The sequence below is a fragment of the Lineus longissimus genome, chromosome 3 (genome assembly GCF_910592395.1).
Source record: "Lineus longissimus chromosome 3, tnLinLong1.2, whole genome shotgun sequence".
NCBI lineage: Eukaryota > Metazoa > Nemertea > Pilidiophora > Heteronemertea > Lineidae > Lineus > Lineus longissimus.
In genome coordinates, this window is record NC_088310.1 from 2,725,645 (window position 1) to 2,751,963 (window position 26,319).

Sequence of the window (26,319 nt, forward strand, 5' to 3'; positions counted from 1 at the left end):
CACAACCTGGGAGGATGTCATGGATTGGGACACTTATTGTGTTTCATTATTGAATTAAAGCAAGAGGAAATGTTTTATTTCCCCCTGATCTCCATCCAAGAGAGTCTGGTATTTCCAATGTAGTGAAGAAAAAGTCTCTACAAAGGAGGTGAACTGCTAGTCTGCACGAACATGCTACAGCTTAAAGCAATTTTTCCCTCATGATGTTGCAGAAATAATGGTTTTCTGCCAAATGACATACAATGACATACATTTTTAACTATCCATATTTATTTCTAGCTTAATTTCTGACAGTCAATATTTACAATGATGTACAACAGACTATAACAAGTCAGCAATTTAGGACCATAACCTACCAACTCATGGATGACATGTAGTAATGCAAACTCTGTCACGCTGATATGAACTTCTATCAATCAAAACAATTCCAGCAATATACAGTGGAATCCCAGTTGGCGACATGACCACCTCGGTACCCAGACCACGACCATTGGTCCCAATGACCAAATTAACTCCCCTAACCCGACCAAAGGGCCAAACTGCCATAAAATTACTTATACACCAGACAGTGCCCTCAGTACACAAGGAGGAAGTACCATAGCCTTACAAATATCAAGACAGAGACAGTGACAATGGGAGATATGAATAAAGACTAGCAAATGCCCTTATCTAAATCTCCATGTACATTTACACTAGGGCTTCCTGTACAAAACCGGAGTAAAAGCATTTGCTAGTCTTTATTCATATCACCCAATGTTGGCCCTTCATGAAATATGTACACACAAGGATGTATTTCAGTGACTTTTTATACTGCCAAAATTTTTTTTAGGGGAGCTGAGGGGCAAAAGACGTTCCCCATCCACAACTATTTATCAATTTACAGCTACGATTGTGACTGACCCTACTAGTCGATATATTTACCTTAGCAGGAGTCCTGAAAAGTTCATGTGTACAGACTTCACAAATATCCCTGGGCCATAAATTAGTAGAAAACGATTATATAAATTAGTAACTAAATACATCATAGAATTCATTAAAGATATCGGTATCAACAAACCAATAATAAAGAAGCTAAGTAAAATAAGCCAAGGCATCTTCTTCATCAAGGAACTATCCTAAATCTCAATTCAAATAAAATGGTTTCAAGACCGGTAAATGCCTTCATGTTATGTAACACCATTTCTGCCAGACCAAGAAACACTCATCTGTATCTATCACACAGATATTATTCCAATGGTGGCGGCCCCTGGCGATAACTGACTGCAACTATTTTGTTGTCTGTTGTAATTTGACACGGTAATCATGCACTTTAGGCAGAGTTTACGGTAACGTCATCTTGTCACATGTCAGAAAGATGTTCCACGCTTGAACTGAGCACTGAACAATTCAGTTCTGAGTGCAAGCAACATGGGCATTTGCGCGTCACTGGAAATTTCCTTTGGCCACACAGAACTGAATCATGACTCATGACCACCTCAGAAGAAAAGAGATATTTTTAAAATATCCTCAGTTCGGATTGAGTCAAAAGATGATTAAAAGTGTCTTATTCTTTATTCAATGATCCAAAATACGTAGATTTCCCGAAATGATCTTGTTCTCTAAAATGGCACCAGGAGGGATGTCTATCCGCTCACCGTTATTCGCGATGATGATCACCGTGCCCTGAAAAACAAACAGAATCACATTGATATTTTGAAATATCCATTCCGTATTTCAGCCTGACAGGTAAATAGTCCATGGAATACAACAAGGGGGAAGCTAGAACTGTTCAACGGTGGTGTTCATATAGCGTGTGAGGAGATAAATACAACGAGGTTAACACATGCTGGTTAATCCAAAGTATAAATCCAGGTTCTCTCTAGATGTAAACCTGGGCCTTATCGAGGGGTAGTTATGAGACAATTTCAAACTTACCCTAAGAATAACACCTCTTCCAAAATTCACATCTCCAGATACGGTCAGATGGTCCAGTTCCAGCACATCGGGAATACTGGCAAACCGATTAAGGAAGTCCCTCACCTAGAACAAATCAACAGCAAAACACGAAACTCAGCACGGAATTGAACAAGAATATGTTGCAACAATGCCGTTCTCCACAGCGTTTTAAAGAGGAGTGCCCTGCAGTGCATAAAAGATATGTCTGCCAAGATCTTTAGCATTCAGTGACTGATAGACGTTCACATCATCTGTATTTGCCCTTAGGAAGGCAGCAGTTTCCGAACTAGGTCAGTCAGAGCAATCAATCTTGTTCTAGTCTAAATTTTCGGCTTCATTTCTTCCACTTTCTTACCCGGTTAAACTGTGTACCAAGTTTAACTAATGGCACCAAGTCAATGGACCTCTGCTGGTTCATCTCTAATGCTCCCGACTTAATATTGTACAAATTACTCATCACGATTAGCAGGTCGGATGTCTTCTTGACGGGCAAAAAGCGCTTTCGGGGCACAACAATACCTGAAGAAGTTGATGATGAAAATGAATGACGAGAACAACACTGTGAGAGCAGCATAATGGCAAGGTTCAAATTAACATCAGCGATGCTCAAATTGGCATCAGTGCGCAGGTTTCTATTCCTTGGCTTCCCACTTGACACCCAGCTCAGTTCGTGATGTGATGACTCACTGACGCCATTCTGTCTGCGACAGTATACAGAAGTCTATCACCAGTAAAAATGACTTACCAATGGCACCATCAAAACTCTTAATTGCAGCACCAACAGCTGTTTCTAATTGAATCACATTCAAACCATTATCAAGGGTCTGGAAAATAAACAAGATGTGACTACATGAAACTATTTCATTCAGCCATTTCTTATCCCCTGTCGGTGTTCTCAACAGCAGTTCAAGAAAAGGTGCCCCCTAACCTCTTCTTCTTCACCAGGGGTAGATTTTCCACCCATCTTTGGGACCAAAACTAGTGTCCTAACACAGCTCCACCATGAGAGGCACTGATTTCGAAAAGGATTGAATTCACTCAATTTAGCAAAGTTTATAATTTAGCAAAGTTCATTACCTTTGGATTAATGATAATCTCCATGTGAAGTGTCTTCTCCTCCACAACTCTCTTCATAGCATTCAGATTGATCCATAAATTGTTCGTGTTGAAGATTCTGCAGACAACCAAAAGCATGAAATTAACATCAGACAAGACTGGGTGCCGCACAGTGGTTCCAAATGATGCAAGACTCTCGCAACAATTTGAATGCTGCTGGTAACATATTTCAGAGTTACTGCGTTTTTGCCATATTCAGATGTATTACTAGTACAGTAATTTAAGTACACGATTAAAATACTGGGACTTACTTGAATTTCCTAATACTTTTGAACTCGTCTACATGTTCCTTAGGCACCTGTGCGATCTCAAGCAACCTCAGCTTTCCATCATACCAGATGAGGGTACCTCCCTACAGATGAGAAGAAAGTAATCAGGATTTGTTTTATCAGACTGCCTTTGCTTAATAAAGCATGTGAAAGTTGACAAGGGCAAACAGCAGGGAACCTTGAGAAGACATTCCTTGAATAGTACAGATCCCATCTCACCTTCTGATCAGCTCTGGTCTTATTTGTTACTTCCATCACAAATTCTGGGGCTTTTCCTTCTTCAGGATCTGTTAAGCTTTTCAAGATGTCTGAGGTCAAAGGTCAAGGAAACAATAAATATCAACCCGCTACAACTTCATGTTATTGAATTCTCACAAACATCATCATCTGATCTTGTCTGGAAGGTGCCAGTTCAATACATCTGACTGACGTATGTGTGATGAAAAAGGATACCCAAATCAACCGTAGCACCAAGGTTATCAATGTTTGATATGAAAACCCACTCCTTGCCATCCTCAATGAACTTATCTAGGAGACCAGAGTTGTAAAACGATTCATAGATGTCACCGTGGCCTGGTGGATACCAACTGGAAAAAAAGAAAGAAAAATGAAACCAACTTTAACTCCAGTCTGAGAAAAGACATCATAAAAGTAGGTATTTTTCCCACACATCTACAACCTGAGAATTATGGTACTCATTTATACACTTTGGTGGAGTTAGGCTCATTTCAACTGTAGGGATTGAACCAGGGACCTGCTCACCACCAGTCAAGAGTTCTAGCCACTAGACCGAAAGAACAAAGAAACATACTGCTTACCAATCCAGATTTCTTGACACATCACTCATTGTCTTTGCAATTGGAAGAAGTGATTCACGGTTGACTCTTGGGAACCTAATAATTGGGAAATTATAGGAAGTTGCTGTGTTGATCAAGATGAACAATATCAGAAATAAAGTAGAAAATAACAACATTTTTGTATCAAAGTCAACAAAGCAAAATTTGTTGAGACTAGCTTTTGACACGATATGTACCATGTCTTCTTCAAGGTCTCTCTCATATGGCGGTCCGAACCGGTCATAATAGAATAATATAAGTTTAACTCTAATTATTTTGAGTTAAACTCTAATTAATTTGTGTTTAACTAAGAATACGCCAACATCCAGTTATACCTTATACTCGGGAATCTTCGCACCCAGGCTACGGTTAAGATTGATTGGAATAGTGACGATGTCCGGAAAAAACCCGAACATTACAAGTATAACTGACTTTTAGCGGGAAGTTTAGCTGTGAGCAGTGAAACCCAAATTAATTTAGGTTCAACTCAAAATAATTAGCCCGAAGTGGGCATACTTCCGATCGCCATACTCCGGAGATTCCCGAGTATTTAGGTATAACTGGATGTAAGCCATAATTAGAGTTTAACTCAAAATAATTAGAGTTAAACTTATATTATTCTATTATGACCGCTTCGGACCGCCATACTCTCAAGGCCCTCTAATGATATCTTTGTTCAAGATAGATGAGAGTGGCCAACATCAAACATCTGGAAAAATGGTGCAGACACACTCTTACAGGCACAAGGCAGGACTATCAGATATGTCACTATGAAAATCGTAACTTACATGCTTTGGTTGAAAGTGTGGATGGGCACCTTGAACTGTCTGTACTTCCGCAGCACTTTCTCTGTATCCTCCTCCGTGTTAAACGAGTCCATCAACACCAACGGGATTGAACAACCATGCAGTTTATTCAGATTCTGTATAAAAAAGACATGCTTGAAGTTACGTACTGTGCATGCAAACATTTTCACTAACGAAGATAAAAATCTACAAATTAGCCTTGGGCACCATGACACCAACTGAATCAGGGTAATTAACTTTTAGATAAGCCTTTTAAATGGCCTCAAAATGCTTTCGCTTCTTTATACATTACCTCAATTTGTTGGACGTTCAAATCCAAGAACGTCAGCTCATTTCGAACTGAGATCAAACTCTTCGGACCATCACATCCCATGGTTGTGCCAAGGCCTCCATTCAATTTCACAACAACCAGTTTATCCAATATGCTCTTGATCTTATCATCTGGGATATTTGTCTTTAGGTCCTTATAATCCTTCATCTGAAAGAAAGGATTCCTCACTTAGTGCTCTCACTTAGTGTTCTGCCCTTAAAAAAGATTCCTTCGTCAGTGTTTTCCCCTTGACAAAAGATTCCTCTCTCAGGGACAACACTGACTGTCCCCTTGAGAACAGTGATCTCCCATTGATAAAAGATCACTCACTCAGTGTTCTCTCCTTTACAGTCCCAAGTAAAGTCCCAAAAATCATTCATACTCACTGCATCATGTGGTAATTTTTCAATCTTTTCCCAGTGGATGGAGGGGCCAGTCTCCTGCAAGAACCGACTAAACAGATTCTGGAATGCATCCATCTCTTTGACGAGTTGCTGAAAAGTTTACAAATTAGAAACATAGTTTACAACAGACATGACTGATTTTAAGTCACAAGTTGCTACACGTATGTCATCTCTTAAAAATTCTGTTTGCTTTCTTCTCATTTCAAAAGGAAACTGCATAGTTCCAAAACTTTTCAGAATTCTGCCAGAGATCGTATCATGGGAATAATCCTCACGAGTGCCCTTATTCAGCAAAGCAACCTTTCCTTACTTCTCTCTGTGCTGGAGCAGCGGTTTGCAGAAGCCGCTGCACCTCCTTTCCAAGGGCCTCCAATGCATCTTTTCTCGTTAACTCCTTGAATGTTGCCTCACTGCCACGACGATGATGACCCTTCTTGAACTCGGCCTAAAAAGACAAAGAATCATACAATTAAAGTTGTTTTTTTTCTGTGCAGGGCTGTTGCTAAGGAGTGTTCCTGTCCAGACATCTTTTTGGTCTATCCTGGTGTCCTGAAAAAGACCCATCCCCCCATGAAAGAATCTACAGCTTACCAAAACTGACTCATAATCCCGAGACGTGAATTCATTACAATCAGGGTGAGACCACCCTAGAGCTTGTAACATATTTATTAAAATTATTAGGAGGACTGTCAGACAACTTCTACACCTACGTTGCCCAATGAAATGCCCAAGTATCATCAATATGATCAATCCATGGGATTACAATTTTTACACTTTCAAAGCTACTATCAAGCACTGCAATCTGTGTATGCTTGGTAGCAGGTGGGTCCTTGTGGCAGCAAACAAATATCATATTGTCCAGCAAAAGTCTGATTACACTTTTCATCTGCCAGGCTGTGGAAATCATTAAAAGTGGTTTAGTAGTATCATAGCCAGTGTGCGGAACAAAGCATTACAGCAATGATTTATATCTGTCGTGCTATAATCAGCTAACAATGGCTTAACAGGCTGACTATTCAAGAGCACTTTACAACACACGTTGGTCAAAGAAATTTCCCCAACAATTGGTATTTCAAAAGGCTTTTGTTAGGAGATATTCTCTTGCAGGTTTAGAACAAGTCATGTCGTGTTTAGATGTTATTACAGGTTTTTTTCTTTATCCTTCCACGAGAGTCTCCATCCTCCCGAGGTGGAGGGGGCAGGAGTTTTTATAGGTTCCTTTAAAGAAATAAAGATAAAACTATTCCCTGTCAATGTACTTGTTCTTCGCCTGTTTTTTATAGTAACCTATTTTTTTTAGAGTTTTTGAAGTGTTCCCATATCATTTAAACTCTTAAATAGTAGAAAAATCAATTTGTAAATGCAAACTTAACATCATCGTTGAAATTTTATATTCAGGTTCCAGTAACGTAATTAGAAATTTTCAAATTCAGGTTGGAGTGCATTACCAATTTCCAAATTTTTGAGCTAACAGAGTAGGCCAACTCCAATCTCGCCATTCAAATTAGCCACAAAATATTATCCCAAATTGAACTTATTCCCCCGAAAATATCTAGGCTAAATACACAAATTATTAATCGAAACAGCAAATAACAAATAGAGGTCATGTCTTCTTCAAAACTGATGCCCTACATTTGTACTGTACATTCAATATAATGATTCAACCTTGCTTGGTAAAAATTGGGTTCACAAACGAATCCTGAATTAAGTTTTCTACCTGGTAACTTATTATTATCGGTATTCCCCCCAAAAATGTAACAAATATCAGAAGTCAACTTGGAAATGGCATAATTTATTCCTGATTCCCATCATGATAGGACAAAATTTGACAGAAATCAACCCCACAAATAAAAATAAAGAACTTTACTTGGCTTTACACAGCTTTTTAAAAGGAAATTGACAACAGTATAAAATAGGCAGGGCCTACTACTACCACGAATGACTGATATGGGTAACATGTATCCATCAATTGGCCTTGTGTCATTGGGCCTAGGGCCTACAATTGGTGAACTCTGAAATCATTGAACATAAAATGACTGCAAAAATGTTATCACCTACCTCCTCCTGACGAATAAGCTGAAGTCGGTCATACGACATTTCAAAAAGATTCAAAATTTTAACAACGAATGAAAACACAGAATCCCCACACTTGCAGGATAAAGAACCTGGCCAATACAAGAAATATCAGGCCAATGATATCGTTGACCAATATGATATGCCAGGTCTGGGCCGAATCAATTCTACTCTATAGAAGTAGGTCTACATAGAGTCACTCTATGTAGACCTACAGTGTCCAATCAATCTTTTAATCCTCGTTTCATATCGTGCCGTATGTGTAAAATTTTTAGGTAGAATTTTAAAATCAATATAAAATTTTCATTAATGGTTATATAGACCAGGTCAGCAGACATCGTGTCAAGTCAAGAAAGAGTGAGATAATCAAATAATATCACAGATATGAAAGATGTACTTGAACAAGGTCATTTATTTTCCCAGTTGATAAGACTGGCATTGAACATGTTGAGATTTCTTGAGGCATTAGATCTCTTAATGGAGAAGCAGTGAACCATGAAAGAGGTCCCTCTGTACACAATATCGGTGGTCACTCATGCATCCAGCGATGCCTGAAATGGCTCAACAAGTAGGCTATAGATCAACTGCATAGACAAGTTCGAAGGAGGACATATATATGTGATTGAAGATTCTGACAGAAAGACACTGGTTTAGTGAAAACAAGTCAACAAGCTAAGAACAAATAGGCATACATCAACCGTGCGCATGTGACAGACTTATAGATCCTTCTTCACTCTACCTTTTTCTGTTCATCATCTGATGAACACATGTCAGGATCTGATTCAGCAGTCACCCCAAAGGAATGATATCCATCATGTGCGTGTGATTTTTCCGTGTGACCGTGAGTTCGCATTTTGAATTATTTGAAAAGCACTAAATCGAAAATATGCATCCACATCGAGTCAACTCTCAACTGTCTGTCCCAGGAATAAGTATTTTCAATCACTCACTGGAAGCAAACAACTCCGTAGTTGACAAATAACTTTATGTCAAGTCATGCTGGCCAAGTTTATATAGCCAGGTAGGCGCTCACTCCACAGCATAATATTTGCATGAATTTTTTCTAATTGAGCATAATAACTGTGAATTAGGCCAATGTGGTCATATTGAGATCAAGTTCTCTCTCAGAGCACCTCTCCTTTATGCCAATCTGAATAAGAGCTGTACGTAATTTTACATGAATTTCCTCTTCCAGAGCCAACAGACACACCAATCAGGGTCTCTGCCAGAACCAACTGGACACAACAAGCAGTGTCTCTGACAGAGCCAACTAATCAAAACAAGTAGGGTCTCTGCCAGAACCAACTGGACACAACAAGCAGTGTCTCTGACAGAGCCAACTAATCAAAACAAGTAGGGTCTCCGCCAGAGCTAACTGGACACAAAGAGCAGGGTCTCTGCCAGAGCTAACTGGACACAACGGGCAGGGTCTCTGCCAGAACCAACTGGACAAAACCAGCAGCGTCTCTGCTAGAGCCAACTGGACAACTTGAGCAGGGTCTCTGCCAGAGCCAACTGGACACAAGAAGCAGGGTCTCTGCCAGAGCCAACTGGACACAACAAGCAGGGTCTCTGCCAAAGCCAACTAGACATAACAAGCAGGTATTAGGTACTCACTTAGCTCATTGGCCACATTTTTCACTTATTTATATCGAAATACAAAGTACTTGGTGCGGTCATGTTTTCATGCCTTAGTCACAGGCAATATTACTATTAGTTGGGCCTTCTCTGAATCTGAATTATGATACTATGTTGTCTGCTAATTGTATACTGACTTATTCTATCACAGGGACACTTATTCTACACAGGTCGGTACAGTCCAGCAAACAAGCGCGCTATGCTAATGAGTATTGAGTTGTTGTAAAGTAGATCAACATTAGTAAGGGCCACAGTGAACAAACATTAGAAATGCACTTTGACATTGGCCCTCTCGATTTTACAAGAGTTTGTGCATTCTTGAAAAGATGGTGCAGACTGGTGATATTACTTTTATTAGCCTACAGGTGCGGCGGGTAGCTGGCAATGGGCCTATTGCCCTATAAAATAAATATGGACCATGGCATCAGATGTCCCATGGACACTGGAGTAGGCCTTAGAAATTCCACAACACCTTGCCTCTTGAGTAACCTTTTGATTGCCCTGACCAGCAGCTGACCACCAGCGCCAGCCTGAGCTGAGCCCTGGCGTTTTTTGGAACACCCGTTCTGTGAGTGACTGTCCCCGACTTCACGAGCGAAGAGCCACTGTCATCCACTTAGGCACTGTTTTTGTCGCAGTCAGATGTTTTCTTATTCTACATAACGTGAAGTTTCTCAAGATCAATAAATCAGTATCAAAATGAGGTCGTAGAAGGCACTGATTTCTTACCATTTTTATCAATCCTTGAGATAACCTTGCAAAATAAAACACACACTGTAGATGGTGATTGAAAAGGAAATTAGGAAGTGAGATGAAGTATTTTGGAATATTTTGCAAAGTAATTCGTCAATCACCAAATTATTGATCATACAAAAAGTGAAATAAGAAGTATTTTAGTCAAATCTGCCTTGAAATGGAGAAAAATATCATTGACGATGTCGAAAATCTGATATCTAAAGCAAGCATTTTCAAATCCCAATATCCTTACGACTGTATAAAATATTCTTTAGCAAATGTCATAGTTTTTAAAGCCTCCTGTTAGTGCTTTTTTGTCTTATATCCTACTTGGAATGATAGAAATAATACTGATTATGCTATGACATATCAAACTCATAAAAATCAAGGTGTAAACGTTTGCTTAAAAGGTATGCTATAAAAGTTTTAATCTTGTTACTTTTACTGTAGTATAAATCACATTGACCTAATTTCCAGGATTTCAGACAAAAACTGTAAAAACTGAACACTTTTGGAATGCCATCTATCTATGGTTTAGATGATATTGTGTTTTGTTCTTAATTTGATTTTCAATCAATATCTTTGGTCAGATCATAAGACGTTGCCATGCTAGACAGATGCAATGCTTATCATATATGTATAGGCTATTGTTTAGCCTGTTGTTATTAGTGTTACTGTTAAGGCCTAGTTTCGTTTTCAGCTGTCTTCGGTCTTGTCTGTAGACATTGCCAGTCTGCAGTGCAGACTAGTAAACTCTGTCTCAAAAGCTGAACAACAAACACATGAGCAGTTTAGTCTCGCGTGTACCGGATATGACCGATGTTTATGTCCTTTCAGGACATCCAATCTGCCATTCACCAAATTCCCAATGTCACTGAAATAAACATAGGACAAGGAGAAGAATGAGTGACTCTGGTAAGCTTAACCTAATTTGTGAGAATTTTATCCGCAATTGCATGGTTCAATATTTCCAGAAGAGTCTGGCTAGGGAATTAAGCCATGAAACATAGTCTCTACTTGTCCTGAGAAAACAACTTCTTCAAAATTCCTTTAAAGGATGATCTCGCTAAATATGTGAATTTAAAAAAAAACAATATATTCTTGATAAACCAACAAATTTGTTAATATTTGCAGATAGTGATGGCGATAGGCCATGTTTTGGTCAGGGTGCTGCCTTCTCTGGCGGTGTGCCCTCCGAGCACATGTTCGGGTCAATGTCGGAGTCAACAACAACAGAATCATCCGATTTTGAGGAAGTCGACCAACCGCTTGCCAAAAAGATGAAACTCTTGCCTGAACCAGAAAAAACGGAGGGGGAGGAAAAGGAGATTGATAACATTGTTGCACCTTTTACTACATCAGTCAAAAAGAAGGCGGCTAGCTATGGGAAATTTGCTACAACTATGCTGGTGGGTATTCTGTTTGGAATCGAGTTCTTTTGTGCATTTTAAATTGCTACCGTTCAATGCTGTGTTTTGTTGGAAAGGGATTTTCCTTGTTTACACAACTGAGTTACATGTACATCTAGTTGCCTCTACCATGATTCGGTAGATATTGCTATTGCACCTTGAACACCTATTTCAAATTGGCAATCGGCGGTTATAAAATGCCTTCAGAACCAATTGACCCCTTCTTACAGAGATATAGTAGCCATATCTATTTATCGTTATAGTGAAACCTTTTCTCTAATTTTGTAATTCCTTATTTCAGGCAAAAATGGGCTACAAGGAAGGGAAAGGTTTAGGAAAACATGGTCAGGGTCGAACCGAAATCGTGGAGGCATCCAAACAGAGAGGAAGGCGAGGTTTGGGTTTACATATCGATGGCTTTGAGCCAGCGGAAGATGTGGTTTGGAATTCTGAGATGGAAGAGGTCAGTTTTAAATCTAAACTGAGTTTACCTGCATGTTTCAATGTTTTGTCTATCAATTGCAGTTTAAAAACCTAATAAAAAATCGAAGAAGGAGTATTAATGTGAGTAAATTTGATACCAGGGTAAAAACCTTGAGTACCTGGATTTGATCAACAATTTTCTTGTTGTCCGTCTTTTCAAGATAACCTCTGAAGAAAAAGTTGAATGGCTGCCAACCTGTAGCAACCCTATACCGGATCCAGACACTATGAAAACCTGGATGAAAGAAGGATTGGTACGTAAATGGTTGTACATGTACTTGAAATTCTAGGGGAACTGGCATTCCGATCTGTCCCCCTAGGTGGCTCTGTGAGCAATTGTACTCTTTGCCTACCAATATTAACTTCAATTTACATGCCCTTTGAGTTGCCTCTGGCATTTGGCAAATATCAATATCAACTGTGCAAGCATGTCTATGTATTGCTGCAGATCCAAACTGACCCCCTAAATGATGTTACGTTGGCCATAGGTTTCGTCATTCACTGTTCATTTGCCATAAAAAAGTACAGATACTTCTAAAAGTGATAGTGTTAATGAGAGAACTAATCCAAATTACAGAGGTCATCTGTCAAGGAAGACGAGACAGAATTTGGTGATTTGAAGATCTTAAAGGGCGGCCTTGCTTGCAAGGTGAGTTTTTCATGTTTCTGTCAGATTCAAGAGTCCTAAGTGGACAAAGTGTGCTGCTTTAGGTTTGTGACTAATGACATCTTGGAGTGGTGGCATCATCAGAATATATTTTATTATGTAGTCAAAGATGACAAGTACATGTACTAGATATCTATGTAATTATTCTATTCGGTTGTTCCAGAGTGTCTTTGATCAGTTGGAGAGTGAAGAGATGAGAAGGGCCAGAACCAAGTCCAATCCATACGAGACAATAAGAGGAGCCATTTTCCAGAACAGGTACTGAGCAATGCACCTTTTCTTGGAACTATCAAGATGTTTCAAGTTTCTTCCACATGGGTGTTAACCTGCCGGTCAGAAGTCTGTTGGCAAGTTCTGGAAGTTGATTTGATAGGAGTGATCTATTTGAAGTCATGTTAAGATTGAATCGAACAATATTGATAAAGATTTTCTCTTTTTCAGGGCAGCAATGAAGATGGCCAACATGGACTATATGTTCGACTTTATCTTCACTGCTCCAAGGGACGAGGAAGGGGTATGTGTCTCCAAATCTTTCAGTCAATAATCTCGACGTAATTGAGCAGATAACAAAAACTGAAAGGTTTATCATTTGGTTTCCTTGGTTCGTGCTTGGGATTGATCAGCTTTTGACTTCTTCAAGTGCTGAGTTACTGACACGGCCAGCTGCCCACTCTTTCCAGTTGACAAACTGGCTGTTACTAAGTTAGTTGTCTCTTTCAATTTGTGTTGGTGTTATGACTGGAATTTTGTGAAGTGTGGGGCCCTTATTATGTTTTTTCTTCTTCTGAAGTGATCAGTTTCTTTTCCAGAGACCAGTTGTACCACCCCACGAGCTTCTTTACTTTGCTGACATATGTGCTGGGCCAGGTGGATTCAGTGAATACGTGCTCTGGAGGAAGAAACTGAATGCAAAAGGTTTTGGGTTCACACTGAAAGGTCCATGTGATTTCAAATTGGAAGAATTCTTCACAGCTCCCAGTGAAGCCTTCGAGCCATTTTATGGTACGTAAAGAAAACTGTCCGTCACCGTTTTATTCGACGACAATTCCTAAAATCAGTGTAAAAAAGCCGCAGTGGTACGAGCAAAACACTGTCCAGACACAAAGTTCCATCATCTCATCAACAGTAGTGGCACCTGGTGTTGTACTAGGTCACACTATGGGAGGATAGGAGAGAGCCAAGTGGTAATCTTTTCCTGACATATTCTTAAATTTCCATCTCCAGGTGTTGGTGGCGTTGAAGGAGATGGTGATGTCTACAGACCAGATAATCTCATTGCGTTCAGGAAGTTTGTCATGGAGAATACAGACAATAAAGGAGTCCACTTCGTCATGGCTGATGGGGCAAGTTATTTTGTTTGACCTTTGACTATGATAATAATTGGCTTTGAGAAATTAGTTCATGTTTTTTGAAAAGTTCCACAAATAGCAAACAAAGTTTCCCTCTGATGAACCTTCATAATTTTCATGTTTCCATTTTCCAATTAAAAAAGGAATATCTGATTTGTTCTTGATTTCAGGGTTTCTCGGTCGAAGGCAAAGAAAACCTGCAAGAAATTCTATCCAAGAGGCTTTACCTGTGTCAGTTCCTTTCAGCACTGTCAATTCTCAGAGTTGGTAAGTCTAAAGTCTTTGAATATAAGCATCAGTGGATACTGTCTATACAAGGTACATGTAGTTTCCACCGATGTTTATTTTCATTATTTGTGTGCAAGTTGTATAAAAAAGGAATTGAATCAACCCGATATTCACTTTTTTCTGAAACTTGTGTGTTACAACCGTTTCCTTTAATTAAAAGGTGGCCATTTTGTTTGTAAACTGTTTGATGTTTACACGACGTGGAGTGTCGGACTGGTCTATCTGATGAACCATATCTTCAAACAAGTGTCCATATTCAAACCAGTTACAAGTCGACCTGCTAACTCAGAACGGTAAGGAGATGAATTTTTTAGGAAGGATGGCTTGGTGTGTCCTGGCTGTAGCTCTGTTTTCAGTAGGCCATAGGTTTGATCCTTTCAGTCCTTTGTGACCATGTTTAAGCCACTTTTCCTTAATTGCATTGTCAGAGAGAAAGTAGACTATTCATTTTTTCTGGAAAACCGTGGGGTGTCATTATGCGGTTCGTTTTAACCTTATGCCGAGCCAGCACCAGTGTGATTTTACTGAGTTCCTTGTATGAAAATCTACACAAACATTTTACCAAATATAAGTGAGCAGTTTTTGATGTGTAGTTAAGATGCCCTACAATGGAACCCTGTAATTGTGATTAGTGCCGGCCTGCTTTATTTCCGTTAACAATGCCATACAGGTACGTACTTCTTGATTGACTTTTCAGATATATCATCTGTAAACACCTGAAAGAGGGCCACTGGCCGGTCCACAACTATATGTTTGAGGTCAACCTTGAGCTTCATAAATTAGGTGAATTCTCACAGGAAGACATCGTGGAAGTTGTACCTTTAGACATTCTCAAAGCTGATATGCCATTCTATAATGCCATGGTCTTTTCCAACGATTCGTAAGTTGAGTCTTTTAAGTAATCTTGGGTTATATCAATTATTGTACATCTGTCACATGTCCAAGTTAGGTCATAGAGAATAAATTTGAAATGTCCCGACTCCCAGTGCCACTGCCACATGTGAAGATGCAGGATTATGAGATCTACCAAAAATCAACTTTTTGTTCATGGCAATCAAAACTGTCTGAAAACTCCCATTCAGTATAAACATCTCTGTCCATCAAACATGTCAAGGGTTTTCAACACTGACAGCCCTAGATGTAAATTAAATGTTTTGCTGACATTTTTCAACCCGTTCCCTCACCATTGTGCCAACTGCCATTATGTATTTTCAGATTTGGAAGAAAACAGGTGCTGAATCTCAAGAAGATACAAATATTTGCCAAAAATCCGTAAGTGGGCTTTTTCTCAAAACAAACATACAAGAGGTATATTGACAATCCTATGATGGACGTTTCTGGCTTGGGACGAGCTGCATTGACCGTTATCACGATCGTCTAGGAAGCCGGATGTCCTCGGTTTGATGCCACCTACTTGAAGACCAACAGTGTAAAAGTTTGACCCGTGAATGTAAAGAAGAAGAAGTACATGTATTGAAAAATAGCATAAAAAGTACTGATCAAATACAACATATAATCGTTTATCTTCAGAGATCTGCATGAAGGAAAACAAGCTGATATGAGGAAGGAATGTTTGATGAAGTGGAAAATTCCAGATGAAACCAGATCTGCTCCAGATAAGGAGGATCCGGGGCGGGCGTTTCAGAGATTGATGAACGTAAGTGGATAAGGAGATTGATTTATGATGTTCATTCATGTTGCACCCTCTAAAGTCTGAATACAACCTGTCAATTTCATATTAAAAGCAAGTTTTCAGATGTCCTTTAATATGACGTTCCGACTTAGTTATATCGCATCACAACCAGGTTCAGAAGGACAACCCCAGCCTCAAATTGGAGCAGTCCAATTTCAATTGTGTTAAATCAAGTCAAAACTTTTTTCCAGGCTGAGAGTAAAGAGTACCTCAGTGACAAGACGTCCACATTGGATGCGAAGAGGTTACATTCTGTGAAGAGTCTGTATGATTACAGAGCAATGGTGCTAGCATCTAAGGAAAGACATTTCATTTTGAGTAAAGGGGTAAGAATTTGAAATTTTCTAACAGAATGTACAGGTAGCTTTCAATCGTCACCTCTACACTCTAGACACACTAGAATCAGATACTTCTCAGTAAAGGATGGCATATTTCACCTTGGAGAGTGTTACCAAGTCCAGTGTGCAGTTTTAAAGTATAAAAGAGCGCATATTTCTAGGTGCCTTTCATGTTTCATATCGTAATTTTCAGCGCTCACACATCTTCAAGTGGGATGGCCGGGGGCAAGGAAAATGGAAGAAACTGGAGACGTCTGCTGAGGGTGGTATGATCATCAAGTTAGAACTGCCAAAAGACACACTGCTGGAAGTTGAATTTGTACAAGAACTGAGAGGGGAGGTATGTGCGATTTGTACTTACTACTGAAAGGAGTACAGACAAGAACCTTGAGATGAGGTTGTTGTCATCTTGGTCTTCAACCATTCTCTTTCACTTCATGTTTTCATGTTGAGGTTGGGAATGAAAACCACCTCTGGATCTCATGAAAGAACCCGTAGTTTAAAAAGAAAGCTTAAAAAGAAATATTTTCTTGTAAAATGTGCTTAGATTTGTCTTTGGGTTAATTTTCCAGGGGAAGGGTCAAAGAAAGGTGCTAGCTGTTCATATTATAGACGTTCTCATGATCTATGGTGACGATATGAGGGCGCACCATTTCAACGACCGAATGGAAAGGCTGAAGAGGTTCACAAAAGCTATAAATAAACCAAGTAGATCCGACCTGGCTCCCATTCGCGTCAAAGATATCTTTAAACTTGAACACCTGGAGGAAATAAATGAAAGGTGAGTTTAAAAAAGTATTCAGGAGTGTTAGCATGGTCCAGCAGTCAGACTATGCTCTTTGGTTCACCCCAAGAAATCCATTGACAACTTTTATTTTCTCTTCCAAGTTACAGTTAAAGTAGGTGAAAGGATATGGCTGGGAATTTTGAATATGCTACTGTAGGTCTAAAGGAAGGACGTTCAATATTCCCCCCTGTTCACCTTTCGATTGACACGTTTCATTCTCTCCTTTAGGTTACAATTGAAGTTGGTGAAAGGCTGGGGCCGGGAGCCGCGACGATGCTACTGTGGCTCTGGAGGAAGGGCGTTCATGCCGTCGGGGATATTCTTGATCAAGACAGTAAAAGGTTGCTTTTTCAAACATTCTTTTCACATTTTATTCATTCATTTCCCTCAACAAATGTTTTCAACAATCAGACATCTCCAGTTCACTCTTTAGCTTACCTCCATAATGAAGGGGCGCCAGGTCATATTGCTTCTGTGACATCACCGCAGACATTCTCAAATTAAGTGCTGTATAACGTCACTGGCCCATCACTCAACATTGTCGTGATGTAAAGTATAGCAGGAAAACTTAAAAGTAACCATCTGTTTTAGGCCACGTGAAATGACGTATGATTTTGGTTTTCTAGAAAATAATCATAGACTTATCAATCAGCTTCATTTTCCTTGCAGATCCGTGGTCAATGGCTTGGAGTAGGTCAAACAATAAGAAATATTTCTACAACCTTGTGACAAAACAGTCCACTTTTGAATTACCTTTGGAATCGATAGCTTCTTACAAGTGAGTTAACCTTGCTGTTTTGCTTGAGATGGATGGCAACATGGTCTTATGGTAAAGGTGGGGGACTAATGATCCTGACTTGGTTCGATACCTGACACTATAGATCTATACATTTGATTGGGAACATGGTTTACATGAAGGCCAACATGCCAAGTCAGCCTGTAACAGCACCAATCCTTTGTCAGAACCAGATGAATTCGTCTTTGGTTTCTTTCTGCTTCTTTTAAAGTTAAAAGATTTCCTTTCACTGTTTCAGGGATTGCCATTCAACGAGGCTGCTGTGGTCCTGGCCCTCATCGGAGGTCAGGAGTAGTGATTCAGTGCAGTGGGAAGAGCTCATTGACTTTGTCAAATCTAAGAAGTGAATGGTGACATGACATGAACCCTTGTTGGGCTCTAAGAGAGTCTAGATAGTGGATTCCCTGCATTCAACGTGCTTGCAGTGTTCTTGGCCATCACCAGTGGAATAATGCAGTGATCATGAGGAGCTCACCAACTTTGTCAAATTTAAAAAGTGAACAGTGGCGTTATATGCTGATAGAGACATGAAAGACATTCCCTTAGTGGGCTCTGTGACTGTCAAAATAGTTGATATTCTGACATTCAGCTTAGTTACCGTGTTCTAGGCAATCGCCACAAGACCAAAACAGTGTTGGTGTCACGTGGGAGGACCTCATCGACTCTGACAAATGCAGAAAGTGAGCACAGACATGATTTGTCAATAAAGAATGTAAGTTAATCTATACCATGGTATGAAGAACTGATTGACTTTGTCAGAGAGTGAATGCTACTGTCTTTATTTGCTGATAGAGGGAGGACAGATGTGACTATGTTGAAGCAAAAGTCAAATTCAAGGCCATGATGTCAGAATGATGATCATACATGTAGGCTGTTAGTTAGAATCCTGGATTCCCTCAAAGGCAGTAATATATGTGAATTACACAGAGACTGAAATCATTTTCATCATCATCATCATCGTCAACATCATCACAGCGTCTCATCACTTATGTGTGATATTCGCCGATTCTTGTTTAGAATTTCTTGACAGATCCCATTCAAACTAAAGGTATCTGATGGGGTGGGGTGGGGTAGGCAAGCTTTAGTCAAGCTTTAGATGTTGTGAACAAATTCATGTTCCTAAAGCTCTTGTTTTGTTTTTATACATGTATATTGTTATGTGAATTGCTTTGTATTATTTCTTTTTAAGAAAAATATGAGATTGCTACACTTGTTGTTTGAGTCATTCATTGTTTGCCAGGAGCTGTCAGCAAGGATTTTATAACCAGCTGGAAGAGTCTCGTGGCCTGAGTTTATTAGCCAGCTGGAAGAGTCAAACGTCTTGCACATTGATAACCAGAAAGAGTCAGGATGTCCTAGTGAATCAATAAGTGCATTAAAACAATGACCTGGGACCTCTTTCAGCAGAAAGCCGGGACTTGGTGTGGGCAGCTCTAGATGTGGATTCCAGAATATACATCTGACACCAATATCACGATGCCACAGAGTTCAGTTGTGATGAGAATACACTACTTGGGACCCTTGGTGCCACACACTGTATCATAATCATGATAGGGCAGATTACAGAGGGCCTGGTTTGGCTGTCTCATCAGTGTTGGGCAGACAGTGGATGTGGCAGGCCCAATTTGGTCTCGGGGTGGCTGTCTCATCTCAATCATAGTTTTGGGAAGACGATGTGGTTTTGGCTCCCTCATCTCACTCACTGTGTTGGCAGGACGGTGGATGTGCCAGGCACAGTTTGGTCCAGTTGTGACTGTCTCATCTCTCACCATGTTTGCAAGTCAGTAGCTCTACCAGGCTCAGTTCCATCTGGTTGTGACTGTCTCATCTGTCTTGTTATCTGTTCAAGACAGTGGAGGTGGCACTCTGCTCTTGGCTCTTGCATCTAACTCACTGTGTTGGCAAGCCACAGCTGGTGGTGGCCAGGAGACATGCACAGACGCTTGAGAGAGAGAGACAAAAGCACTCCCATGGCATTCGAATGTTTGTGTTGTATCCTATCTCACCCATGTAAGGGATTGTTTGGGGTAAAACCCAGGGCCTTCGAGTATGAACTTCAAGAGCAGCACAGAGTATGAAGCTAGCTCTACTTGAGTTAAAGCTGGCTACCTGCATTGCCAAGTTGGGTGCTTGGGCCTGTCTTCGAGTCCACAGTGAGATAGCTCTCCCAGGGGTGGATGGGTCCTGATGTTGTCTCAGGTACACAAGGTACCTCAGGTACATGAGGAGACTACTCGACTTGTCCAGTAGGGTACTTAGTCCTGTCTTCAAGTACACAGTGAGATAGGAGCTACCAATGGCTGGTTACGATCATGGTTGGGCTGATCAGAGAGGGGCGGGTTGGAATGAGATCCAGAGTGGACACGTACCCTTTGTTATAATCATGCTTGAGCAGATCAGAGAGGTAAAGATTAGATCCTTTGTGGGGGCTTCAGCTGTGAGTTTGACAAAGGGCCATCAATAGCAAGGTTGGGAGACTGCCGGATCCAGTTGTAAGCTTAAGATCAGAAAAAGACATAAATGCGTCAGATTTTGATGAAGTCTTTTATTAAAATGATGAAGTAATTCACATTACCATATTCTATACATAACAGGGTATAAAACAGTCCAAAGGGTATCTGGCTCTTCAACCGGCACTCATGACAATTTGGGCAAGATCCCATCACAATTTGACACAGTGTGTCCAATATCATAATGCATTTCAACCACAGACCCAAGAGCTTTAACTGCATAAAATGACACACCGATAGGTAAGCATATAACAAACTGGGGACTAGGTGACACGTTTAAAACATCGGACTACAATAGTAGTTGTTCGAAAACTTTGAACTCAGAATGAAATTGTCACATTTTGAAATTTGATAGATACGTAGGTCTCCATGCATCAGGTATTGTGTTCCATAGACAAACTTTTTTTTTCTTTTCAAAATCTTACCAATATCTATGTACATGTATGTATGTTTACTATGTCCTACAGCTGCTTAAGCAAGAGAAAACCCGCCGCTGCAATCAGTCCTTCACTATCCTACATGACTATCTTGCCAATGGAAGACATTATCAGTTCAAGAGGTCTCACACAAGAAATATTTTTGTTTCTTTTTATGTACTTATATTAAATCAAGATTAACAAAAGTTTCACGTGATTGCCGAGGTGTCTATCTGCACAGGGACTATTAAACAATCCTATTCACAACCTGTACAATACACCTTACAAAGATAGTTTGCAAAAAACTGACCAATTTAAGCCCATTCAAATTACGAAACTTAACATTTCAGTTTCAATCTCATCTTGTTTCGCCAGCAATTACAATTAACACAGATCAGATGGTCAGCAGTTATTTTGTACACAAATCAAGCTAACACTTTGATACATTATACTGAGGGTCAAATTTACAATCTTCGAAAGGTAAACCACATAACTTACACAACTCATCTACGGATGTACATACACACATTTACAAAACAAATACATGTAGCCCATGATGAAAAAATGTAATGAAAAGTGAAGCATTATATTCATTTGAAAAGTGTTTAAGTTTGAATGGCAAATAGTCAAGACTTCAATGGAAAATTAGCAATTTTGCTCATTTCTCACTCGAGTGACTTTTTTTGCCGGAAGACAGAAAGTGAGACAGAAAAGCACTTTTACCACATAAACCTTCAAGAAAACAGGTCTCCTCTTTTAGGAGGGGTACATCATGACAAACCCTCCGACAGTACATGTAGTCATTTCTGGTCATCCTTCCGAATAATATGTCACCTGTTTGAACAGTCAGAAGTAATCACGGATTGACCTTTCAAGAATAAATCAACGAAAAGTCATTAAAGGGACAATATGGGTAAGGCTGGAGGGTGCTGATGACACTTGTTCAAAGGAATACCGGTCCCAAAGTAAGGCAGGGGCCCTTTAATGTATCTTTTAACTTGTTACTTTGGCTCCTCTTGATCCTTTCAACTGGGCAATTTCTGAGGCAGCCATTAGCAAACCATTAGCATCATCGGCAAACATACAGTGAAATTTCATGCCCATATTTCCCCTTTAAGTTTCATCAAAATATTCTAGCAAATGGTAATCTGCAAGGATTTGACAGTTCATGTTGAACAGGTGACAAACCAACAAAATACAACAAGAAAACTTAACGCAAAACTTGGATGACCCATTGTCATTCTCAAGAGGAAACACAACTTATGGAAACAAAGTTAGGCTTTGGATCCAAAAGAATTTAGTGAAATAACTTGAAAGTATTGTGATAAAAGCAAGTAAAAGCTTTGGTGAATATGATTGCAAGATGTGATAGAAATCAAATTTACAATACTCTCTGGGAGGTTAACTCCCTCATTGAATGAATATAATCTCATTAACATTAAAATCATTACAAGTATGAAAATCATCACTGATGAATAAATTGAATAATTACTTACAAATAAATAAATAAATTCATAAAAAGTCCTTTGGATCAGAATTTACTCCGACTTGGACTACAACCATGTACTTTGTCTTGGTTGTTGCTTTGGTTGGCCCAAAATGCAAAAATTCCAAACCGGCACAAGCTCTGTACAATTACTTTTCAAATTTTGTCTTGTTGCACTCGTTGAAGATTATGTTTTCATCAACTGTCATGACAAATATGACCTTAGGGCATTGTTACGCAAATTGTCACAATATTTCAACCTAAGGCCTTACTTCAGCCAGTTAGTAACGTCAGCCGTTAAAAGATGCCGCTGGCGGTCCTCAGCTACTTTGTGGTTGGAGCACGTCCTCGTATTGCTTCCTGAAGCAGTCACCGACCGGGAAGAAGTCCCAGCATCTCTCCTGGTACATCTCCCACACGAAGGTTTCCTGGAAAATGAGGAATATGTAAACATGAAGAATACTAATATACTCTCTTGGTTGAGACAAGTGAAGAATCTTACTGATGTTAATTGTCCTCTTCACAGACTTATTCTTAATGCCAACTTAGTGTTGCCTATTTGAGCATTAAATGCTGGTGATATAGTCCATCACTGCAGTTTGAATTAAGGTTTTGATTCTGACTGTCATCAGGCTTTTGAGGGTTCACAGCAAGTGCTGTAAACCCATGGGGTATTAGTCCATAATCTTTGCACTCACCTGCCCAGTGTATTCTGTATCTGGCTTGTTGATCAAGTGCATAAGGAAGAACCTGAAATTATATATCAGGATTAAATTTCAAAAAAGGTACATCCTGAATCTTAATTAAGTCCCTACACCGAAACCACTCCATCAAGGGGCAGCTTCATTGGCCTCCCAAATTTTGAGAGAATATGGTATCACTTTAAGCTTGAAGGTGCTGTCACAATCTGCCTATGAATGAGTGCTGGACCACTTACATGTAATTAGCAAAGTTGTGCTCATCCATCACGTGTCTCTCAAAGCCATGCGGAACTTTATCAAAGTAGTCCTTGCCAATGCCACATATGAAACATTTAGACTGGAAAGAGAGAAAGAAGTTGTTAACGTCAGTATCAGGGATTCAATTGCTTCCTCTATCAAACGATTCGAAAGAGTGTTTCTATCAGAAATTGAACTCACAATGTCAGAGGCCACAAACATGTGCTGATAGATACAATTCACTATTAAGCAAAGACTGACATAAATGGTATTTTGATGTTTCATCACATCAAATATCAGCGATATATTTCAAATAAGTACTGTTGGCCGTAGAACGTAGAACAGAGGACCTGATCCGCCTTGCAGAGGAGCGATCCCTATGGTGCCAAGTAGTCATGCATGCAGCGTCGCCCCAATGGCCTTACAGCTGCGGGACATGATGATGATGATGATGATGACTGTTGGCCGTGCCATATGACCCATGTTGTTCTGAACAGTGTCCACACATCCTTACCTCCATGTCTTCTTTGACTTGCTCCAGCTGATCTCTCAATTCTCCAAACGCATCAATGATCAAACCTGAAACAGGGACAAATATTAAGAGCAATCCTTTCTATATCCAGCTTTAGACACAAGTTACAAACAACATCTGTTAATCCCTTAATTCTAAGGGCCCTAACAAAGTCAAGTGCATTGCCCAAGGTCATACTCACCCTGAATGATGGCCAGCAGGATAACAATCACAAAGAAGAAGAACGTGATGTCAAACAGGATACGCCAAGATTCATAAGGATCGCCGTCTGCTGATTCAATCTCGTCACCAATGCCTCCACCAGCTCTCACACCCGCGTAGAGATGGTAGACAAAACACTAGAAATACAGAACAGACATTAATCAGTGTGGTTCAATTTAATCAAAATAAGCGAGTTAGACGTCGTTAGACGTTTTCATCTTTCAGAGTCAGTTCCAAATTCTGAAACATTTTCAAAGTCAAACAAGTTTTGGGTCTCCACATCATCGCATGGGCTCACGAGATGAGCCAAAGATGCTAAAGGAAAAGTTGGTGTTTTCGATTTGTCATGCTTACCCCTGCCATGTCGTGACATTTCATGTCGAGGTTTCCATCCTCCTCTTTCACGTAGAACTTCCTGAAGAAGTTGAAGGCAATGACGGTGTAGATGTACACCACAACGCTGGTCAACATCACAGTCAACACGAGCTGAAATGATGAGGCAGACACAATGCATCAGATGAATTAAGAATGTTACATCGAATCATATCAATCAATCTAATTGTCAATTCCATGCTGCCATTTTCCAGGAAAAAGAGTCCTGTTGAAGTGTGCTCCACCATCTGTACTAAGTAGTACTTTCTGTAAAGTTCTGTTTTTGTCTGTCTCCTTTATATATATCTCGATATACTGCAATGACAACAGAGAAATTGAAGATATACTTCTAGTTTGGCCAAATGTGATGTGACGAAGACCAATAGCAACATGTCAGGGTTGGGACAAGGGCTGAAACAGCTCAAGTGATAGTTACCTGTTTTCCGTTGTGAGTGACGGACTGGAGGATGGTTCTGAGAGTCTTGAAACTGATGGCCACATCAAGAAGATGTGCGGCAAAGAAGAAGTAGTTGAAGTTGCCGATCACGGAGAAGAGGAAGTACCACAGGTTGTACTGGAACGACTGAAATAGAAGGAAGATAAAGGTGGAGTGAGTCCTTGGTGAATTAGTGTGAAATCTTGAGACAGGGTTTACAATGGCCACTGCCAAACAGCTCTAAAACAATTATTGAATCACTATTGAAGGCCTATCCATAATCGAGGTTACTGATTCTGGTACTTACATTATCTGTGATGATAACGCCCCACTTCCAGATGGAGTACTGCCAATCAATCTCTGTCATGCTGAAAAATAGAAATCAAAATTCTTCAAAATAGCTGAAAAAAGTTATAGCTTTTCTGCAAGCATCGTTGACTGCAGGACATGTATGGATTCATGGATTCATGAATACATAATCATGACTCTTAAATTGAGAGCTTTTGATCAGCACTCTCTAATGGTACTATTTAAAGGGTTACAGGTTGATGAAACTCACAATTTTGGTAACACTCCTGACACCTCCTCCGTCTTCTGATCGGTCGAGAAGTTGATCTTCTCCTTCTTCTCCATACCCAGCAGATTACTGATCTCATCGTAGTCATACTGCTCACTGTACTTGTTGCGAACCTGAAACAAGTAACAATCAGAATATAGTCAGTTTCTTTCACTCTGACCATAACCACTAACAATCTAAAAAGATAAATTCTCAATGATGTAATCAATAAAGTTTCTATACATGCTCAATTGTAAGTCAGTTGTGTCATGGACTTTCATGCCTATGTACCTTTTTCTTGACAAACTTGTCCCAGTAGCTGTTGGGGAAGGATTTCGTACTCAGTGCCAACTTGTCCCAGTGTCCTTTCAGATTGTCCTCACTTGGCTGCTCGCTCACCCACATCCCCTCAAACTCAAGCAGACGGCAGATCTCCTTCTCACGTTTGAACACAACGAGTGGCACCTATTGACAAGAAATAAGATTAGAAAGAACATTCAGTGGAAGAGTTTTAATTGGGATGCCAGTTGGGCCGAAGATCATTGTCAGAGGTTAGGAGCAACAGCCTTAGGGATAGGGATGAGCAGTGAATCGGCTGAAATGGGCTAACAGAGACATCTACTAACCTTGAGACAGTAATAGGCCACCAGCAACGACAATGAAACCAGGCTGTGCAAGAACGCTAGCAGCATCAACAACTGATCAAAGTAGTACACAGATTCGTTCATCGTGACCATCTCGCCTGGTTCAGCAGCTTCTTCACCGTTTCCTTCGACAACCGTATCATTCACGTCGGCTCCTCCACCACTGCCGGCTGCTCCGCTACCTTCGGCTTCACCGCCCTCACCTTCTGTGGAGAGAACACTCACCTGAAAAGAGCAAAGAGAGGCTTAAATTGGCCGTGAAAATCAAGGTGTTTACCTTGAAATTTTCCCGAGCT

The 26,319-nt window shown here is 40.0% G+C and overlaps 3 protein-coding genes across 30 annotated transcripts in view; 1 reads left to right on the forward strand and 2 right to left on the reverse strand.

Moving 5' to 3' along the window:
- Positions 1-258: 258 nt before the first annotated feature.
- Positions 259-10,168, reverse strand: LOC135485372 (UTP--glucose-1-phosphate uridylyltransferase-like). 3 transcript variants are annotated; one of them, XM_064767322.1, is made up of 14 exons: positions 10,117-10,168; positions 5,987-6,121; positions 5,659-5,766; positions 5,255-5,440; positions 4,945-5,078; positions 4,139-4,213; positions 3,774-3,907; positions 3,540-3,628; positions 3,303-3,403; positions 3,013-3,109; positions 2,681-2,759; positions 2,291-2,454; positions 1,915-2,019; positions 259-1,662 (listed from the first exon to the last, which is right to left on the reverse strand). In XM_064767322.1, exons 1-14 carry the CDS (start codon positions 10,117-10,119, stop codon positions 1,555-1,557), a joined length of 1,518 nt encoding a protein of 505 aa, XP_064623392.1. In that variant the 5' UTR covers positions 10,120-10,168; the 3' UTR covers positions 259-1,554. The 3 variants fall into 3 exon arrangements, with proteins under 3 accessions (XP_064623392.1, XP_064623390.1, XP_064623391.1); XM_064767320.1 differs by lacking the exon at positions 10,117-10,168 and adding an exon at positions 8,489-8,627; XM_064767321.1 differs by lacking the exon at positions 10,117-10,168 and adding an exon at positions 7,735-7,911.
- LOC135485371 (cap-specific mRNA (nucleoside-2'-O-)-methyltransferase 1-like) lies at positions 8,328-19,141 on the forward strand. Of its 5 annotated transcripts, none has more exons than XM_064767315.1 (22): positions 8,328-8,590; positions 8,945-9,351; positions 10,960-11,037; positions 11,257-11,531; positions 11,833-11,994; positions 12,176-12,268; positions 12,592-12,663; positions 12,845-12,939; positions 13,123-13,195; positions 13,491-13,683; positions 13,906-14,024; positions 14,201-14,297; positions 14,479-14,611; positions 15,016-15,198; positions 15,534-15,590; positions 15,849-15,975; positions 16,203-16,337; positions 16,543-16,689; positions 16,922-17,130; positions 17,365-17,477; positions 17,806-17,914; positions 18,171-19,141. In XM_064767315.1, exons 3-22 carry the CDS (start codon positions 11,025-11,027, stop codon positions 18,277-18,279), a joined length of 2,514 nt encoding a protein of 837 aa, XP_064623385.1. In that variant the 5' UTR covers positions 8,328-8,590; positions 8,945-9,351; positions 10,960-11,024; the 3' UTR covers positions 18,280-19,141. The 5 variants fall into 5 exon arrangements, with proteins under 5 accessions (XP_064623385.1, XP_064623384.1, XP_064623388.1 ...); XM_064767314.1 differs by lacking the exon at positions 8,328-8,590 and adding an exon at positions 8,634-8,770; XM_064767318.1 differs by lacking the exons at positions 8,328-8,590; positions 8,945-9,351 and adding an exon at positions 10,380-10,532.
- Positions 19,142-20,462: 1,321 nt separating this feature from the next.
- The window catches only part of LOC135485374 (ryanodine receptor-like), an 86,563-nt gene continuing 80,706 nt past the window's right edge, over positions 20,463-26,319 (reverse strand). For all 22 annotated transcript variants that reach the window (XM_064767328.1, XM_064767324.1, XM_064767347.1 and 19 more), the window contains 11 exons: positions 26,006-26,248; positions 25,671-25,844; positions 25,383-25,513; positions 25,131-25,191; positions 24,824-24,970; positions 24,370-24,501; positions 23,996-24,152; positions 23,797-23,861; positions 23,282-23,382; positions 23,043-23,094; positions 20,463-22,772 (listed from right to left, as the gene is read on the reverse strand). In XM_064767328.1, the coding sequence (XP_064623398.1) occupies positions 22,665-22,772; positions 23,043-23,094; positions 23,282-23,382; positions 23,797-23,861; positions 23,996-24,152; positions 24,370-24,501; positions 24,824-24,970; positions 25,131-25,191; positions 25,383-25,513; positions 25,671-25,844; positions 26,006-26,248 (1,371 nt within the window). In that variant the 3' untranslated portion in view covers positions 20,463-22,664. The remainder of the gene's footprint in view (positions 22,773-23,042; positions 23,095-23,281; positions 23,383-23,796; positions 23,862-23,995; positions 24,153-24,369; positions 24,502-24,823; positions 24,971-25,130; positions 25,192-25,382; positions 25,514-25,670; positions 25,845-26,005; positions 26,249-26,319) is intronic.